This window comes from Mytilus californianus, unplaced genomic scaffold, assembly GCF_021869535.1.
Source record: "Mytilus californianus isolate M0D057914Y unplaced genomic scaffold, xbMytCali1.0.p SCAF_11, whole genome shotgun sequence".
NCBI lineage: Eukaryota > Metazoa > Mollusca > Bivalvia > Mytilida > Mytilidae > Mytilus > Mytilus californianus.
Window position 1 is genome coordinate 17,638,548 of NW_026262593.1, and position 21,098 is coordinate 17,659,645.

Below are 21,098 nucleotides of genomic sequence, written 5' to 3' on the forward strand. Positions count from 1 at the left end.
TAGGAAAAAAGTACCAAAAGTTATTACTCAGCCGTTCTTGGATATCATGCAGTCATTATAAATTGACATGGCGACCCTGCATGTGGTCACTTTTTAGCGTCCTCTAGTTGCATACGTTTTATCATAGTAATACAATAGGCTATTAATAAATATCTTGGGACCAGTTAATTAGTTTATAATTTAAAACAATATCTGGGGTGACTTTGAGTTAGTCCCGGTTTACTTTTTAATCAAATGCGGGACAAGCACGAGAAAATAAGAGTACCGACACGAAACACGGAAAATAATTAAGGTAAAACACGAAGCACGCACGTCGAACCAAACACGAGAAAACGAGAAATAAAACGTCGAAACATGAAATCACGTGAAATAAAAAGACCGAAAACGTTGCACGAAAATAACACTTTACCACCCTCTAAATAGGTCATACTAGATGTCGACACCTCATATTAGAACTAAATTAGATGGTCAATTTCGTTTGCTAGCCCTTACTGAAAAAATCAGCCTACTGCAAACATTTGCTGCAAGTCTGCAGCGAACTTGCTGCAGACTTGCAGCGAACACAGAGATCTGTATTTGCGGCATGTTTGCTACAAATACGCTGCAGGTCTGCTGCAAACAATTTACCATGCAAATCAGTGTTTGCTGCAGACCTGCTGCAAACATTTATATGCAAATGAGTGTTTTCTGCAGACCTGCTGCAAACATTTTTATGCAAATTAATCTCCCTCCTGCGTGTTTGCTGCAGACCTTCGGCAAACATTTATATTCAAATTAATCTTTCTCCTGCGTGCATGTTTGCAGCAATCTTGCAGGAACTACATACGTTATACAATTAACCAATGTTATGTAGTGTACACATCACTTTATCTATATTACACAGCAAATTCTGAAAAAGTTATGTTACATACACAGTGATACATACATACAATAATTCAAATACTTTACCATTTGCAAAATTATCATAGCATAAGTTAATACCCTTTTAAAAATTAATGTAAAGTTTTTTTTTGTCGTTCAAGTACGTGCTCAAATGAATTGCATGCATGAATATCTAAAATTAAAAAAAAAGGTTTATTTGAAAAAAATTTTGTGCATATACACAGCTAGTTAAATTAAAATTGTCACAAAATTCAACTTGACTTATTACAACTAAATATTTAATAAGTTACAATCTCCAAACATATTAGAGAGTACTGTATATTGCATGGTTACATAATTGAAAATGTTTTTCAAACCTTCATGCAGATATTTGTGGAGAGGACGAATATCTTAAGTTTACACTTCTATGAAGAATTTGTACTTACAAATAATGTCTTTGAAAACTTAACTTTTAATTTCCAAACTAAAATGCCTCCCTGAACACTAATATATAACATGACTCAAACACCATCAACATTTTCAAATCTCAAATCTTTATCTTCCAGGAAGTTACCAATAGGCATGCTCAGTCATTTTATGTAGTTCTTGCAATGCTCTTGCAAACATATAGAATTGTCAAAGATTTCTGCAATCTAGCTGCGAACATCCCTTATATTCTAGTTTTTCCTGCAATCTTACTGCAAACATATTTGTTTCTGCAAACTTGCCGCAAGCTTGCAGCAAACAGCTGCAATGTTTGCAGAAGGTTTGCAGCTAGCTGCAAACATCTGCAAACACTATTCAAAGGGTTCCTGCATGATTTTTGTTTGCAGCATGGAGGAATATTCGGAAGCTATATTATTGTTCATTCGGAACACCTACTCATCTTATCTGTATTAGCTTCCTGCAATTAAGAGCACCTCCATACGGGGTGTCTAAGATATTTAAAACATGACAATAAAGAATTTTCACAGATCGCTAATTCACTTATCTGATGTATGATAATAAACAATCTATAGATCCTTTTCAAACATGTATATTTATTGTAAAGCTAAATTTTATGCATTGCAAGGGTTTACTGACTTGAGCAAAGTTGACAGTTGTACCCTTTGATAAACAAGTGAAAGATAAATGGTCAGGATTTAATTATAACGACCTATGTATATGGTATTAAACATCTGTGTCTAGATATTCACAGAGAGATATTTTAAAGTAGTGCTGTGGCTTCTACATAATGAGTTATAGTGGGCTTTGGGATTAGATTTGTAACAATAAAATCATTATGCATACTTGTCATTTTGACAAATCAGATAAAAAAAATCTGTTTCAAATGAAAATAAAACATGTAAAATATTAAAAGACTATTCGTTAATATACATTTTTTTACAACTTTTACTGGTTCATTTTTACAGTATTCTCTATCAATTAAGTTATCTTGTAAGCTAATTAAATGTTTATTCAATTAATTGATGTCAGTATTATTTCTTATATTATTCACACACTGTAAATTAATGTGACTCTTAAATTTATGTGTGTTTTGGATGTGCACTAGTGATTGGTAAATATTGATACGTTTCTGTGTTTTTAATATACGTGACTTAACATCAAGAATTCCATTATTATGGAATCGATCACCTTTGTACACTTCGGTATCTAAATAGAGGGTGGTAAAAAAAGGGGGGGGGGGGGTCTGAACACGGAAACACGTGAAATAACAAATCGCAAAAACGTTGCACGGAAAAAAACACTCTGGAAAAACGAAGCAAAGGAATAAAATCGTAAATATTTAGGAAAAAAGTACCAAAAGTTATTACTCAGCCGTTCTTGGAGATCATGCAGTCATTATAAATTGACATGGCGACCCTGCATGTGGTCACTTTTTAGCGTCCTCTAGTTGCATACGTTTTATCATAGTAATACAATAGGCTATTAATAAATATCTTGGGACCAGTTAATTAGTTTATAATTTAAAACAATATCTGGGGTGACTTTGAGTTAGTCCCGGTTTACTTTTTAATCAAATGCGGGACAAGCACGAGAAAATAAGAGTACCGACACGAAACACGGAAAATAATTAAGGTAAAACACGAAGCACGCACGTCGAACCAAACAAGAGAAAACGAGAAATAAAACGTCGAAACATGAAATCACGTGAAATAAAAAGACCGAAAACGTTGCACGAAAATAACACTTTACCACCCTCTAAATAGGTCATACTAGATGTCGACACCTCATATTAGAACTAAATTAGATGGTCAATTTCGTTTGCTAGCCCTTACTGAAAAATTCAGCCTACTGCAAACATTTGCTGCAAGTCTGCAGCGAACTTGCTGCAGACTTGCAGCGAACACAGAGATCTGTATTTGCGGCATGTTTGCTACAAATACGCTGCAGGTCTGCTGCAAACAATTTACCATGCAAATCAGTGTTTGCTGCAGACCTGCTGCAAACATTTATATGCAAATGAGTGTTTTCTGCAGACCTGCTGCAAACATTTTTATGCAAATTAATCTCCCTCCTGCGTGTTTGCTGCAGACCTTCGGCAAACATTTATATTCAAATTAATCTTTCTCCTGCGTGCATGTTTGCAGCAATCTTGCAGGAACTACATACGTTATACAATTAACCAATGTTATGTAGTGTACACATCACTTTATCTATATTACACAGCAAATTCTGAAAAAGTTATGTTACATACACAGTGATACATACATACAATAATTCAAATACTTTACCATTTGCAAAATTATCATAGCATAAGTTAACACCCTTTTAAAAATTAATTTAAAGTTTTTTTTTGTCGTTCAAGTACGTGCTCAAATGAATTGCATGCATGAATATCTAAAATTAAAAAAAAAGGTTTATTTGAAAAAATTTTTGTGCATATACACAGCTAGTTAAATTAAAATTGTCACAAAATTCAACTTGACTTATTACAACTAAATATTTAATAAGTTACAATCTCCAAACATATTAGAGAGTACTGTATATTGCATGGTTACATAATTGAAAATGTTTTTCAAACCTTCATGCAGATATTTGTGGAGGGGACGAATATCTTAAGTGTACACTTCTATGAAGAATTTGTACTTACAAATAATGTCTTTGAAAACTTAACTTTTAATTTCCAAACTAAAATGCCTCCCTGAACACTAATATATAACATGACTCAAACACCATCAACATTTTCAAATCTCAAATCTTTATCTTCCAGGAAGTTACCAATACTCAGTCATTTTATGTAGTTCTTGCAATGCTATTGCAAACATATAGAATTGTCAAAGATTTCTGCAATCTAGCTGCGAACATCCCTTATATTCTAGTTTTTCCTACAATCTTACTGCAAACATATTTGTTTCTGCAAACTTGCCGCAAGCTTGCAGCAAACAGCTGCAATGTTTGCAGAAGGTTTGCAGCTAGCTGCAAACATCTGCAAACACTATTCAAAGGGTTCCTGCATGATTTTTGTTTGCAGCAAACTACAGCCAAGTTTGCTGCAGATCTACAGCAAACATTTCAGTTCTGTTAGGGAGGTTAAAGAAATCTTCAACTTGCTCTAATTTGCCTGTGAAGACCATAAAACTGTCATCCCTATTGAGAGTGTAATTTGATGTTTTCTCTCCATTGGAACTAATCTAAGATTTTAACGAATAGGACAGACAGATGCAGATCTGTGCATGTTGGTGAAAATATACCACCCATGGGCGCTCCTATAATGTGTTTGTATAACAGTCCATTAAACTCAAATTCATTGTTTCTAAGAATTAATTTTAACAAATGCAGTTAAATCTATTTTGTTGAGAATCTTTAAAGTATATTCTCCTGTGTGTCAATTAATTCTAATGCATTGATAACAGTTTCTTCTAGATTATCAATGATTATATTTGTGTACCTTGACGTACATCATAGGCAATGAGAATGCATTCTTTTTTGACCTCGTGTGACTCTATTTTATTAATGGAATTTTTTACTTGAATGTAAAAGTTATGCCTCTTCAATAATGGTTTTATAATTAGATCAAGTAATAAAATTGAGAATGGAAATGGGGAATGTGTCAAAGAGACAACAACCCGACCATAGAGCAGACAACAGCCGAAGGCCACCAATGGGTCTTCAATGCAGCGAGAAACTCCCGCACCCGGAGGCGTCCTTCAGCTGGCCCCTAAACAAATAAGTATATATACTAGTTCAGTGATAATGGACGTCATACTAAACTCCAAATTGTACACAAGAAACTAAAATTAAAAATAATACAAGACTAACAAGTGAGTATCTCTCGCGGGAGAGTTGCATATATTGATGATTGGTCGGTAACGAACATTAATGTGTCCTACTAGCTGACCAGTTATCAAAGCCTCATTACTTATTTCTAGATTAATTTTATGAATTTTTGGAAGAAGGTACATGTGTCCCCCATGCTTTGAATCATTGTTATTTCTTTAAGAAATTATACGTCTAGGAATCTATTTTTTTTTCTCATTGCTTTATATTTAACACTTCTCTCAACATGCCAAAATTGTGATGATTTCGAATAAAAAGAAAATATTATCTTCCACACACATGACCATGCAAACACTGATATACACTTTCTTATTCAGTTGAATTAATAATTAGAATAAAAAAGTTCTAAGGTTCACGTATTGTCTTTTTTAAAAAAAAAAGCAACTTGTTGTGTCGATTGGTCAATTTCCCAGGGATAATTATGTTTACACATTGCATTTGGGAAATTACCATGCAAATGATTTCTAACGTCAGAATTCTAGTGGTCTCGACTTATTCAACTTGCATTAATAAAATCTGTACGCTTGATCTAATTTTAAGACACAACAAAATTCACAAAATACCTATCAGGGTAAATTTTCTGACCGTTAAACCAATTCAATGATTGAAAATAAAAGTTCGAAATCTTTTGAGTTCATCAGCGATAGATACAACACGAACATTGATAAACATGTAATAATACGTTAGAGGGCTGAATCAAAATTCCCAAATCACATGCTTGAGGAAAACTCAATTAAAAATTCCATCATATGGCCAAGGTAGTAAAGTTAATTGGAACAGTGATCTGGTAGAAAACATCTCAAAAACTTAGGTTGTTCATTTTCCAAATATGCGTCCTCTTTCGCCCAAAAAAACCTGTAAACATTCGCATAGGGTGCCTCATACTAAAAGAAAGCGAGTCTCTAGTGAAATACAAATGTTTGTGACTAAACTGAATTAACACACGTGCAAAAAGGAGAAACCGGGTTAGAATAATTATAGTTTGATCCCGCTACATGCTGGTGTATCAGGAGGAATGTCATCCCGATGTCCTAAAAAAGGTCCTGTCGCCCCTATCAGGAATTAAGGAACCTCGTCCGTGGTCTTAACTAGACATCTTAGATTTAATAGCTTTTGGTGAATTTCAGTTTTTGTAATGTCTGATTAATTTAGATCATTTTAGACTCGGGCCGAATTAGAGATTTATAGTTAAATTGACATCTCGATGTATTTTTACTACTTGTATCGTTGAGTTTGTTTCATAGACGAATAATCCACATACCCCTTTGTTTGTGTTTTCAAAAACAATGTCATAGACATGTGTTGGCGTAAGGAAGACTTAACTTTTCGAGATATAGGTCAGCAACCAGTATACTGTTATTTAAATCAAAACCAAATCAAACAGTTTTATAGTAATTTCCTTATTTTGTAGTTGAATACCGTGATAAACTGGAATCACTTAAATCTCGACACACATAAATCAAATTTTTATTTATATTTTTAAATGGTTTCACGACTGTGAACACTTATTGTTTATAAAGTGTTGATAACTGTGTAAAGAGAGTTAGATTTCAATTAAAAGGTGTGTCGTCACTATTATATATTACAACATTATTAACCAAGAATCAAGTATCAAATGTGTAATTCAACCTTTTCTTCTGTGGATAAGTAGATTTATGAAATAAAGTTTGTTATATATTTTTATTTTCACGTGTCTTTAAACTCAATGGGTTGCGTTGAGTTTAGAAGTATAGTCATCTCTAGACTTTTCCCGTCTAGCAGTAAAACGTTTCATAAAATAGGGGCGTCCGGTCAAAATGGGATTAAAACCATCGCATCGCATAGGTTGAGCTTCACTCTCTCGGCATAATACTCCTTATTTAACCTGTCTTAGGAATCCGTAGGTGGCATGTTGCAGGGCAAAATGCCTGCCCATATTTAAAGTTCCTCTTTTAACAGGAGAAGACAAAATGTCTCGCCATTAATCTGCATTCCCATCCTTATGTACAAGTTTCAACGAACATTCGTCAATATGTTTTTATTATTTCTGTATTTCTGTTTTTTGTCTTATCAAATCGTTATAAAAAATAAAGGCGACAAAGCTAATGTTTATTGCGGTATTTATATTTTTGCAATGTTACAATTCTAACTAGACTGATGTGAATGAATTGGTATTCAATGTCCAGTGGCAAATATCATATGCATAACAGAAAAAGAAGATCGTATACTGTGATATAAATACGAACCCTGCATTGTACTAGACCAAAACGCTGAGTCGGAATTTTAACATAATAGTTCACAAGGTAACAGTCAACTGAAATACATGTCGCTCTAACCTAGCAAAATCTATAGTTCTTACTGTAAAATGATAAACGAAAAACAATAGTCGTTTAATCTATTATAATTATACCGAATACATCCTTTTCCAGATTGTGACATTTTGACCGAATGTAGATACACATAGTGGGTGATGCATGTATAGCCGGAGACACTTACCTGTCAAAGCATCCTGTCTCACTTCTGTTGGAGTTCATATTATTCCCTCAGTTCTTGTTTGCAACCTTGACTTGTCTGATTTTTAACAATATTATCTGAATGTATTAAATAACAAACGTCCTTTTATTAACTTTATAACCTGTTTTGTCATTATAACGAACTGTAAACAACTGTCATACAAGTGAAAAGGGGGGGGGGGGGGGTAGCTAGAAAAAAAAACCAGGTTATACTCACCATTTTCGTCGGAAAATGAATGTTCCAAGCCAGGAATATTACAGTTCTTTTCAACTCGTTCCGTTGCCTGATAACGTTTGCTTTTGCTTTATGAACTCCCCTTTTTAAATTTACCTTGGAGTTCGGTATTTTTGTATTCAACAAAGGACACTCTCCAACATCGTAGACATTTGCTGGAAAATATTTCATGACAAACACCTCTTTTTTGTTGATCTTGTATTTCTGATAATTTTGTCTGTTTAATTTATCTACTAATATATCTTCTTTAGTTTTTGCACACAATACAAAAGCAGGTAAAACAATCGTCATTTAATGGCAATCACTCCTTTAAAGACTGAATGTCTGCTAACTATATCGGCAAAAATTGACTTGTTTGTAGATCTTGCCTTGCTTTGTTTTAAAGTTGCTATTAATCTATTTTATTTTTATCATGAAAGGCAAAACGCAAAAAATTTATTGGAAAAAATCGTCATTTAAGGGCAATAATTCCAATAAGGAGTTATCGGATTATTTTCTCCATATTATCGCAATTGTAGATCTTGTCTTGCTGATCATGTTTGTTTAATTATTTTCCTATGTATCTATTATAATTTTTAAGAAGCAAGTCAAAAACGCAAGAGATTGGTAAACATAACTCCTTATAAGAAGTCGACTGACGATTTCGACCATTCGACTCATTTGTAGATCTTGTCTTGCAGATCTAATATGCAATCTAAAGATTTTCTCTATCTGTTATAGTTTTCTATATAATATGCAAAAGTTTAAAAAAAAAAGTGGAAAATTTGTAATTTAAGGGCAATACCTCTTATGACAAGTCCCCTGACAGTTTTGACGCACGTAGACAATGGATAGAGCTCAACATTTTGACCATGTTTTTCCCCTGTTAGATTTTCTATTTATAACCGTTTTCAAAATAATAGATATTACTTGCATTTTACCATTGTGTTTTTAGTTATGTCGGCTATCTTGGTTGGCAGGCGGGGGTCATCGGACACAAATTTATGATACCTCAATGATGATTGTGGCCAAGTTGGTTAAATATGGTGGGGGGCATCGGACACAACTTTATGATACCTCAATGATGATTGTGGCCAAGTTGGTTAAATATGGTCGAGTAGTTTCAAAGGGAAGATTTTCTTTTAACTAAACGGACGGCCACAAAGACGACGGACGACTACGACAAATGACGCCTTTGCGCCAAGTGAGCTAATAAGAACAGCGTTAACTTAGTTTGACACATAAAAGTAACAACACATCAAATTTACTTAAAAAACACTTTAGAGAAAAATGGCAAAATGAATAGATAATACGCCTGAGATATGAATGTGTCATATATTTTTAAGGTTAATACAGTACAATGGCAGAAATAAACAATAACAATATTTTCCGAATCTACACAATTATTTTATCAAACAAACATACAGTTACTGTTTCTTGACTAATATGCAGTGCTACCTACATTTGTGCTAAAAATTGCATGTAACAATCTTCAAACGACGCAATTTCAATGCTACATTTTTGTACTAAGAATATGTATATTTGATAAATCAACCTTTATTTGCGACTTTAACGCACGTTTTAATCTTGTGAAAAAAAGTCGGTCTCTCACATCTAGGTAAGCATAAGAATTAAGATAATCTTTAACATCTCTGTCTTCCGTTTCACTTCCATTAATTTGCATAAATACCACTATTAAATGGTTATACTTTTGAAGACGTGTCTTTTCGATTGCCCTTTGAAACACAAACAATTGCAAATCATCGAATGAATTAAAACTAGAAGTTACAAAAACTGTATGTGACGATGACTCGACAACGAGCCCAATATTTGTCAATATACAGGCACCAGAATGAAAATGACTATCCGGAGTACAAATTCTGTATGATTCTCTCTCTAATCGTGGTATTAAGTTGTTTTGACAGTAATCACGTTCATCGCTTGAATAACAAAAGAATAAATCATATTCATTGTCGATTGTTATTTGCAGCTCCCTATTAAACGGAAACAATTTTGTTGGACTAATATCAATCATCTGTTTACCTGGTCTAGTTCCAATGTTATTCTTTGAATATGATCTTAAGATATATTTGATTTTACTGAAAAATAATGCACCTGTGCAATTTAAATGTTTATGAAGTCTTATATGCTTCTGAATGTCCTTATTCAATACAGGAAATACAGTCATTTTTGTAACATTTGTTACTAGCAGAAAATTAGCTCTGTTTACTTTGATTTTATTTTGACACTCTGCCCATGTATAATCCATTAATACTGTATTTGACATCATATCATCGGATAATATAAGAAGAACATGTTTGCTTTGGAATACTGCAGAGGAAACATTTTCTTGCAAAGAATATCCAGCAATAAAATCGTGTGCAACACTAAAAATTACGAATTGCAATCGTTTAAGGGGCAATACCGATTTTTCTTCCACAAATTCCTCGGAGTCTTTAGTGTAAATAATTGCAAGGTCTATTACTTCCCTTTTATCACACTTCCGTCGATCGAAAGGATGTAATTCAAAAGTTACGTAGAGAAGAACTCTGATCTCTTCTCTAAAGTATATTATCATAATCACTATAATGCCTACAAGAATTAGCAATGCGGTCCCAACAACAACGGGAGTTACATATGATCTATATATTGTTCCTTCTTTACACACAAATTTGTAATCTTTGAAGTTAACTATTTGTTGCGCCTCCTGGTGGTTTTCATTGAAACAAGTTACTTCACGTAAGTTGTCGATTGAATAACTATTCGTTTTAAGCCATTTTTTAGACCACAAAGCATGACAGTCACAAGCAAATGGATTGTTCTTCAAGAATATCATATCTATATTTAGTTCGTTAATTCTTTCTGGGATGCGAATCAAGAGATTATTGTCAAGTTTCAACATTTTTAAATTCATCATTTTAGTGAAAACTTCAGGCTCAATTTTAACTAATTGGTTGTTGGACATAAGAAGTTGTCGTACATCTCCTAAATATTTCCGTACGGTTAGTTTTGAAATGTTATTATTTTCTAACCATAGATCCAACATTCCCGTCGGCATACTTTTAGGAAGTGTGTTTAGTCTTTTATGTCTGCAATTTACTATGGTAACATTAAATACTTCACGTATATAACACGCACATAAATTTGGGCATTCAGAAATATCGACTATTGAATATGTATCTTCTGCTTTGAGTGAAAGTACAGTTCTTTCATTGAATTGTAATGGTACTTTGCATATCCAATCGGTGTAGAAATATTCATTTCCTTTCCAAACTCCCCTCTCATACAAATTTTGCATTAATTCATTAAACGGCATTATATCAGAATAACAATTAAAAGATTTCATTGTAAATATGAATTTGTAATGCTTCAATATTATCAACAACATTTCTTTTGCATGTGAGCTTACATTATTTGTGATAAAGAATCCAGTGACATTAGATTGCTGTAAGTTAATTTCTCTCCAATTGTCTGTTGTTTCTAAATAAGTTCTCTCAATCGAGCTTCTGGATTGCTCAACACTTCTTACAAGTGCTGTCTCATCGATGATTTCAAGAAAGTTCATATTTTGAAAAGATATATTTGTAAATGGAAGATCAATTGTTTCTAGGCCTCTAATATACAGTAATGTAACCGGAAATTCTCTAATTGGATTGTTATTCAAGTTGATTCTTTGCAACGCTACACTATTCACTGGAAGTATTTCGTCACCTACTGTGAGTATTTTATTATATCCCAGATCTAAAGAAATCAGTTTATTAAGGTAAAGGAACACTTGTTTCGGTAATACATTTAAACTGTTATGTGCTAAACTAAGAATTATTAGGCTTGATAACTGATCAAACACTCCAGGCGGTAAATTACTAAGTTTATTTTTAGTAAGATCAAGATACAGTAATTCAGTCAGTCCTGAAAAAGTCAGTCCTCTTATTTCTTGTAATCCAAGTTCACTTAATATAATAAATTGCAGTCCTTCCACATTTTTAAAAACATCTTCATCAAACAAGGAAATGTTGTTTTGGGAAATTTTGAAAAAGTGCAACCTACGACTTATTTGTATATCACTTCCTGTGGTGAGTCCATTGTTTGTTAACGATAAATGCCTCCGAAAAATATCATATGGGATATTTAGATGGTAAGACGTACTTATATGGTTTTGTAGATACTCTGACCTTGATATGTTATCTGGAAGAAACGCATCACGTATCGACCACGGAAATTCGACTGTGTTCTTTATATCACAATTCAGGACTTCTAATGTTTGTAGGTCTGGAAATTTTTTACGGAGCTGCTGTTGATGAATAGCTCCTATGCACTGACCTAACAAAACCTCTTTTACGTTGAACGTTTCATTGTTACAATTGAACATATACTGTATAAAACTCATGATATCATTGTGTATAGAAGTAAGAGCTAATGATAGAATATTTTTGAAGCCTTCACATGATGACCTGTAAGCTGTCGCTTCAAAAGAAGTAAAATTAGCAGTCAATATAACAAATACACGAGCGTTAGTTATCAAAAAGAATAAATCAATCTCCCTTGGATCAAAGCTGCATTTGTCTAGCTGAATGTAGCTAATTAAATTTGAATGATATGTTGCATTTTCTAACTGATCAAAAGAAATCTTAATATATTCGTCGCAAATAAATTTAAAAAGCGCAGTTGTTATACTTTCATTCGGAAAGTTGTAATCGTTTATAATAGCTTCTGAATTCAAGTGACAATTATAAGCTGAACGAATTCGTATTTGTCGTCCAATAGTTACAACATTTTTTGAATTGAGACGGTAGAGTGGTTGCAATTTATACGGTTTAAGTTCCATCTGACATTCCAAATCACTAGATGTTATCATCTGTATAGTCAGTACAAAGGTTAATGTTCTAACTATAGTATCCATACTTCCCTTATATGTGAATCATGAGCCTTAGCCTTTCATTTGATGTAGAAACCTTTAAAATAATATTAAAAGGTAAGAATATATTAGATAATCAATAAATTGTATTTATGCGAGAATATATTGTTATGAACTAGATTGTATAGATTCACAGTTATTCTATGGTCCTGAGACCAAGAATAGGGATGACTAAATTAGCTGACCAAAAACCATATAAAAGAACAAATACAGAAATATCCAGTTCATGATCCTTTTACTTTTGGATTGTATGTCTAACGGATGACTAAGGAGTTTACCGCTATGCAGGGAAATAAAAGCATTTGCATGATATGTTTGTGGTAGAACGCATATTGATGATATTTTAGCTCTCTATTCCATTACTAGATATATGCTAAATTTATACATTTCATAAAGCAAATAAGACAATAATGTCACTTGGAAAGGCTATTGGATTTTTACTTTGCGTATCATATGGAAAGAGAACATGAAAAATAATGCCAGCATTTTAATTATCATTTTATTTTTAAATTAAAGAGAATGGAAAGCAATGTATCATATGCATCAAAATACGTTCAAACTTTGATCAAGTTCAAACGGAAGTACCAATCTACTTAGTTAGGCCTTTCGCAACTGATATTTACAGTTTGTTCTTATGTTGTGCTGTTACATCAATGTCTCAGGTTAGAGGAGGATTGAGCGCTCACAAACAAGTGTAACACAGTCACGTTCTGAATGTCCCTGTCTAAGGTCAGGAAACTGTAACTAAGTGGTTGTCGATTGTTAATGTCATATTTGACAATTTTTGGTAAATCGTATTGTTATAAATAAGGTCGTTTTCACGTTTGAACTGATTTACATTTGTTATGTCCATGTCCAGTCTTTTACATGACTATACGGTATGGGTTCTTTTCTTTGTTCAAGGCCATACAGTGACCTATAAATGTTTATATCCGCGCCATTTAGCATCTAGATCTGGTGGATAGTTGTGTTGTTGACAATCATACCACGTATCGGCATGTTTTTTTATTCAATTGTTTGATTCTGAATATTTGACAAAAACTAGTTTGCTTCAGTAGGGTAGTGAACAAAAGGGATTTTTTTTCTATGTAAAACGTGGTAAGAAAAAAAACGTCAGTCACATTAATTAAAGAAACATTTTTCTTGTGTTCTTTGACTTTAAATGACCCGCGAATCCCGCCCTCTTTCTCCAAAAATCTTGCAAATGAAGAAGGTTAATGTTCTCAGATCATGCTAACTTAACAGATGTATCCTAATTGAACTTGGTGTTATGGCAATAATAAAAATAATCATACAATGTAAAATTTTGTCTTTCAGGGAGAACGGATCCTTGATTATATTGTAAAGTGTATTTAAATCATTATAACAAGAACAGAAAACTGATATCAAACATGTACTCACATACACAAACCAGCCAACAATTGTCCATATAGCATAAAAAACGGCTCTGCGAATCGATTTACTATTGTCAATTGTTGTGAAGGGAATTCCGGGTATGCCTACCTATGTAGATTGATTGTCGTTGACGAGTACCAAGAAATTTTATTAAGTACGTAAATTCACCCGAAAATGCTAAAAATAAACAGGAGGTAAACATATGTGGGCGAAGTGTAATGTAATGTGACATTGTATTTTGTTTCTTACAACAATAAAACACGGACATATCTTTATATAAATGATTTTAATAAAACCCATATGTGAAATAGAAACTAATTTCACTGGTAGTGACACCATACACATGATATAGAACCAATATTCCTCTTTAGGACGAACATTTTCTTGAAGTTCTGCAATGTTTACTAGCTTTCACGGTATCACACCGTACTGTGTATACGCAAAGGTTAAAACATTTTGTCGAAAATCTGAAGTTGAAAAAAATCATACATGCCTGAAGATAGCTTTGAATTTAACTAACGTAATCTTGCAGATGCTCATAATACATAAGATTATCAGACACCAGCATATATATTTTAACCGTTCTCTTATAATTATATATTTTAATTTAGGGTTCAAAATTCTTGCACTAATCCCAAACTGCAAAAAACTGCCACAAAAGTCTTTAAGTTAGTTTTTGTGGATAAAAAGCTTATAAATGATATACATAATCGTCAATTTTGCACACAGGTATTTCCTGAATTGCGTGGTGTAGAATATTCATCATGTCTTTAATAGATATTCTTTTTTATCTTACCTCCTATACAATTCTAGGAATATCACTGGCTAAAAGCAACCCTGTGGAGACACTTGAATATTTCATATGGGGGTTAGAAGTCGTGGTTTATTTTAATACAGAGTTAGTGGTGGTGTTACGTCCCTTTACAAAATCTTAAACGTTTCACCCGGACAACAAATGAAGAGATTGATGATGGACGATTGAAACAAATGCCGAACACACATCAAAAGCTAACAAGTTGTTATTGTTGGAATTTGTTTTTGCATAAACCAATGGAAGTAGGTTCTTTATATTGAAGATGTAATCACTTTGATCGACCATTAGTCTAAATGCCACTTGTTAAGATAGTCGGTAAGATAAACTCGATGTACAGTGTGCTAGTGACCTAATACGATATATATTGGGTCAGTAAATTCCATATGGGGTGAGAGCGAACCATATGGAATTTACTGACCCCATATATATCGTATTAGGTCACTGTGTAACTAATAATATCAGTTCTGGTCAGAGTAGAATATTAATACCATAATACTCTAAGTCCATTCCCGAACATTCTTGTTCCCCTTCATGAGTTAAGGGGAATAAACGTCCGCTAGAACTGTGACCACGAATAGAAAATGTAAATAATGTATCGTTTTCTCAAACTATTTTTATCTGTTATCGCGATCGTTAAAATGCCTATCCCTATTGATAGTTTAACATTATTTAAACTCTTGATATATCAACATACCTGTCATATAAAATTGATTGTATCAGTTCGATCATCTTTGAGATAACGAGAGTCAACTATCTATATTTGTAACTTTTTTCAAAGTACTAACATTGAACATAATACATTACATTAAATTGAAATATACCAAATGCAATATATGACAAAAAGTTACACCAATTGTGACAGCAGGCATTTAAAAACGTGCACTTGTTTAAATATGATGAAACAAAGTTACCCCGTTCACTGTAGGTAAAGTGTCCTTTGGGATTGTTGTTTTTTCGAATGATTCAGTCCACCTTTTTTTCGAGTGTAGAACAGTTTTGTCGAGTGCAATTGCATACGATCAAAGTATTAACTTTTATTAAGAAAGTATATCAGTCTTTTAATGAATGAAAATAATAAAATCAAGCTTCTAACATTGTCCGTGTAATTTTTCGAGTACTAAATTCATAGTGTCCGATTTTTCTTAATACTGGTCCTGTCTTTTCAAAAGAAAATATTATCCTGGAACACAAAGGCCAAAACGACAAAGTCGAAAAGATTACAGGTACAATGTCAGTAACTGCGGGAACTCTCAGATCTGATCTGTACTTCGTGTCTTTTTTAGTTGTGCGGGATGTATAAATACCCTGCCACGTCCATCTGATAAGTTAGGCCCCTTTCAACTGATTTTCAGTTTTTTCTGGTGTTGTACTGTTATACTACTGTCAAAGGTTAGGGAAAGGGGCGCCTTCAAAAATGTTTTACCCCGCCACATTCTTAAGTGCCTCTCCCAAATCAGGAACCAGTAGTTCAGTGGTTATCGTTGGTTCATGTTTGTCATATTTGTTTTTGGAAAATTGTTTTGTTATAAATTAGGTCATAAATTTTCTCAATTGAATTGTTTAATATTTTTCATGTTGGGACCTTTGAAAAATGACTATATGGTATGGGTTTTTCTCATTGTTGAAGGCTGTACGGTTGCCTATAAGTGTTTACGTCCACTTCATTTGAACTTTGGTGAATAGTTGTCTCATTGGCAATAATACCACATCTCATTATTTTTATAAATAATTGTATAAAATTATACAGAAAGCTAAAAGCTGAACCAAAAAAACTATTTTAAAAAATCGGGTGAACGCATGGATTTTGAGGAGTAGGCAGTTGCTACTTCGCTAGTAAACACACCGTGTTCAAATAATTGATAAATGTAACTGTTATCCAAATTCAAAACTGTATGGCTATGTCAATTCACATCTTTGATTATTATTCTTTCATTTATTCCCAACTTTTATGGACTTCGGACGATTAGAGCTAGAGATATAGATACCACCGAAACTTACTGTTACCCTCTAGGTGCCGTTTGGGTTTTTTTTCTTGAGTTGTTGTGTCATTTGAATGTCAAAAACATCAGGGATATTCTATTATATCATGGTGCGTTCGTCTTTTCGGTTATCCTAAGCTTGTATTAGAAGAATATGGAAATATGAAGCTCAAGCAAGCAATAATGGTGTGTTGTTACTGCACGATCAAGTATTACATATGCCTGATTGCATCTCCACAGTAATAACTTAGTTAAATTTAGTTAATTTTGGTTTTGTGCATTTGTATTAATGCGAGTACATAATTACGTGAGAATTTTCATTTTAATAAATAATCTACAATTATATAGAAAAGATTCATTTCATAAATTATTGAGAAGCAACAAACACAACTTTCCTATGTTTTAGAAATCCAACTCCTCAAATAATATGTATAAAACGATAAACGAAAAGCGATTATGATATACAGCAGCAAACGACAGCCACTGAATTACAAGATTATGACTTGGGATAGGCACGTGCAGAATGTGGCGAGGTTAAACATGTTAGCGGGCGCCCACCCCTACCTAACATGAGACAGTGATGCAACAACACCACACTGGACTTATAAAATATTATTTAAAAAAAAATTAAAATTAATTTCCAAAGAATTCAACTGTATGAAATACGAAACTTTTCACATGCTGAAATGGCATCACATGGGGCCTTTCGGGGTTTTCAAATTTGTGAAAAATTTAATTTTGATTGCTGCATCTCACCCTGTTATAAATGTTACTTTATTATCAAAGCAGGCGTCCTGTACAATGTTTCATGTTGATATCATGCTTTGACCTGCCGAGTTTATGTTGTCTACCGGGAAAAAATGCCCTTGTGTTGAAAAAAGTAAAATAGCAAACAAAACAAGGAAAATTCAAAACGAAAAGTCCCTTATCAAATGGCAAAATCAAAAGCTCAAACACTCCAAACGAATTGAAAACAACTATCATATTCCTGACTTGGTATAGGCATTTCCTTATGTAAAAATTGGTGGATTAAACCTAGCTAGACCTTTCACTTGTATGACAGTCGTATAAAATTTCATTTTATTGACAACAATGTGTGAGCAAAACAAGCAAATTTTGGGTACAGCAGTCAACATTGTATTATAATGGTAATCGCTATAAAGACAAACATCTATGTCAACAAAGAAAAACAAAATGGTATAAAGGCACTCTTTAGACAAAGCATATCAACATGGTCGTGGTACCTTCCGATGAACTTTTTTTTTTTAGAAAAAGGACGGTACGTTCTTTGACATAACCCCGGTTCATCAACTTTCTGCTAAGACACTGGTGACGTTTTATAATATCTAATTAGCAGTTGCAAGAATCTTGAATACCGATTGAGTTGGGAAATATCTATCCCATATGCAGGTGAAATTGATATATTGCTGATAAGGTGAGGGAATTTATAATTTCAAAATTAAAATCGCCTCGTTTGTCATAGATTCTGGTACTTAGATGACCGCTTATGTCAAATTAGAGGTATAAGTCTAAAAATGACGCCGTGTCTGTTGTTTCTTTAATTTCTAGTTCTGGTCGATATATTAATGGAACCCGATCAGAAAAAAATGGATTATTAATGGAAAGAACATCATCAATACATCTGAATGTAAAATTAAATGATCTGGCTTCTTTGATCTTCTTGTTTTTGAAAAGTGTCTGACAGAACTCCGACGCATATGAAAATAAGAAGAGGTCAGCAAGGAGAGGCGCACAGTTCGTTTCCATAGGAATGGCCACAGTTTGTTCAAAGAGTCTACCTCCAAATTCAACAAATATATTGTCAATAAGAAACTCCAGCATACTGATATTTTTTATTGAAACAAATGCACCAAGTTTTAAAATGTATTACTCTATTTGGTTGATTCCCTATATAGCTATGGATGAACGTTATATATTAACATGATTAATACGCTCTCAATTTCCACAAAAAAAAACCCAAAATCTTTAGAACATGACGATATTTGTATTAAAAATAATTAATACAAAAATATCATAACTGCATAGCATCAAGTGCACAATTATACAATATTCAAATGTCATTTCTAGCCATTTAAAAACCAAAATATAATTCAATTCATGAAACGTTGGGTGTAAAGTTACATCTTATCGGATAAATGCATCATGACAAACAGATAAATGGAATACAAAAATGTTAAAATGTCATACTACTGATAAAAGAAAAAAGGACAGTTTGACAAAACAATCAATATAACATACCTGTGGTTCTTTGACAATTATATTTACCTTTATTTCCTAATGGTTTATATTTCGAATGAAAAATTGATACTTTCTTTCAAACAGTTTTAAAATAAAATAATGATTGTCTTTATCAATCAGTCATAGTACAAGAATATACAAAATACACAATAACAAAATTTGTTTGGTATCTATACTTCTCAGTTATTTGCTATTTGAAATATAGAATTAAGAAGAATACAAAACAGATTATTATACTTAGTGAATGCGTCCAGAAAAATGACATAATTTATTCATGAATTATACCGTATACCTAACGTAAAAGAGGGACGAAAGATACCAGAGGGACAGTCAAACTCATAGATTGAAAACAAACTGACAACGCCATGGCCAAAAAATAAAAAGACAAACAGACAATTAACAGTACAAATGACACAACATAGAAAACCAAAGACTCAGCAACACGAACCCTAACGTAAGTTTCTGACTATTTATACAGATCAGGCTTTTGTAATGGGCGGTAGAACATGTGTCACATTAGAATTGTCTCCCTTTTACCAGAAAAATGTCAATTTAATATATCTCAAATATAACACATGTTCATATTTTTTTCTTTCTTTTGGTCATGCTGTTATCTCGATTTCTTTGATTTGTTGTTATTGATTATATCGTTTATGTTTTCCCTTTATCATCGTCTTCAGAGCATAGCATTTTAAAGAATTATATTTCATTTGAAATGTTTATTTTTCATTTCCCCCGTGATGTACCTCATAATCCACAGGCAAAATTTGAAGATGAAGCTTACCATCTCCTCGCTTAACGACGTTTTTATGAGCAGTAGAATAATTACTATAAAAAGTTTAGATTTATGTTTTGAATCATTGGATACACAAGTCTTTCTTGTAGCGGGATTGATAAGAGATTTTTTTCTTTAAGTGGTATTTCGGTTGAGAACAAAAACCTAATATTTATGCATATAGGTTCATGGATTATGTGTGTTTTTCGATTGATAAATATTGGATGTAGAATCGTCTAAGAAAATTAAATGGAAAAACTAGAATAAATTTTCAAGTATGTAACAGTTTAGTCTAGATTATTTAACTAACAAGGGTGTGCTTGAGTATCAGTCATTGTGGAAATAAAATGTGATTCTATATTTCGAACCATTCTATAAGATGAAATGAAATGAAACAAGAAAACAGTGTTTCATGCATGACCCAACATTTTTTCTTTCTCTTTGCTCATTACAACGAACAACAATTTTATGCATTATTTAGATCAGTCCTAAATAGAAATCCAAGCAAACTGAAAGTATTTTTCTTTCTTGCCTTTCTTTAGATAGGTAACAGAACGTTTTTAAAAAATCCGCATGATTAAAAAACATTTCTGGATTCCGTTTTGTATGTCTTTCACATGTTTCACTTAGTCTAATTTCATTTAAACATTTCAAGATATAACTTCGTCATTTGCACTGCCGATAGGACTCCAATATTTGCCACTGGATATTTAACAGCAGTGAATGAATTTGATATTGTCGCGCCCAATATAAAAGCCTTATTCAAATTTTATGCATACCCTCTCAAATTCAATTCATTAGCACTATATTCAAATTATAAAAAAAAGATAATATACCGAATACGCCATTTTGACCATTTCAGTATTTCATTAACTATTTATTCTATTAAACCACAATATTATTGTAAAAATTAAAATTAAAAGCAAATTTTTAGGTAAAATATATTTTTTCCTAATTTTCATTATTGAATAAAATTAATGTGTTCATTATTACAAAAGAATTCAATTGAGTTAACACAGTTATTATAGGATTAAACGCCATTAAAAGGGCGTTTAATCCTTATAATTCTTTAAAAAATTTGAGATAACGAATTTAATTTTCCACACTCGTTAT

The 21,098-nt window shown here is 32.7% G+C and overlaps 1 protein-coding gene across 1 annotated transcript; it reads right to left on the reverse strand.

Annotated features, from left to right (window-relative positions):
- Nucleotides 1–9,164: 9,164 nt before the first annotated feature.
- Nucleotides 9,165–14,311, reverse strand: LOC127720697 (toll-like receptor 6). The gene is made up of 2 exons (XM_052227440.1): nt 14,165–14,311; nt 9,165–12,800 (listed from the first exon to the last, which is right to left on the reverse strand). Exon 2 carries the CDS (start codon nt 12,746–12,748, stop codon nt 9,362–9,364), a length of 3,387 nt encoding a protein of 1,128 aa, XP_052083400.1. The 5' UTR covers nt 12,749–12,800; nt 14,165–14,311; the 3' UTR covers nt 9,165–9,361.
- Between the last annotated feature and the right edge of the window lie 6,787 nt (nt 14,312–21,098).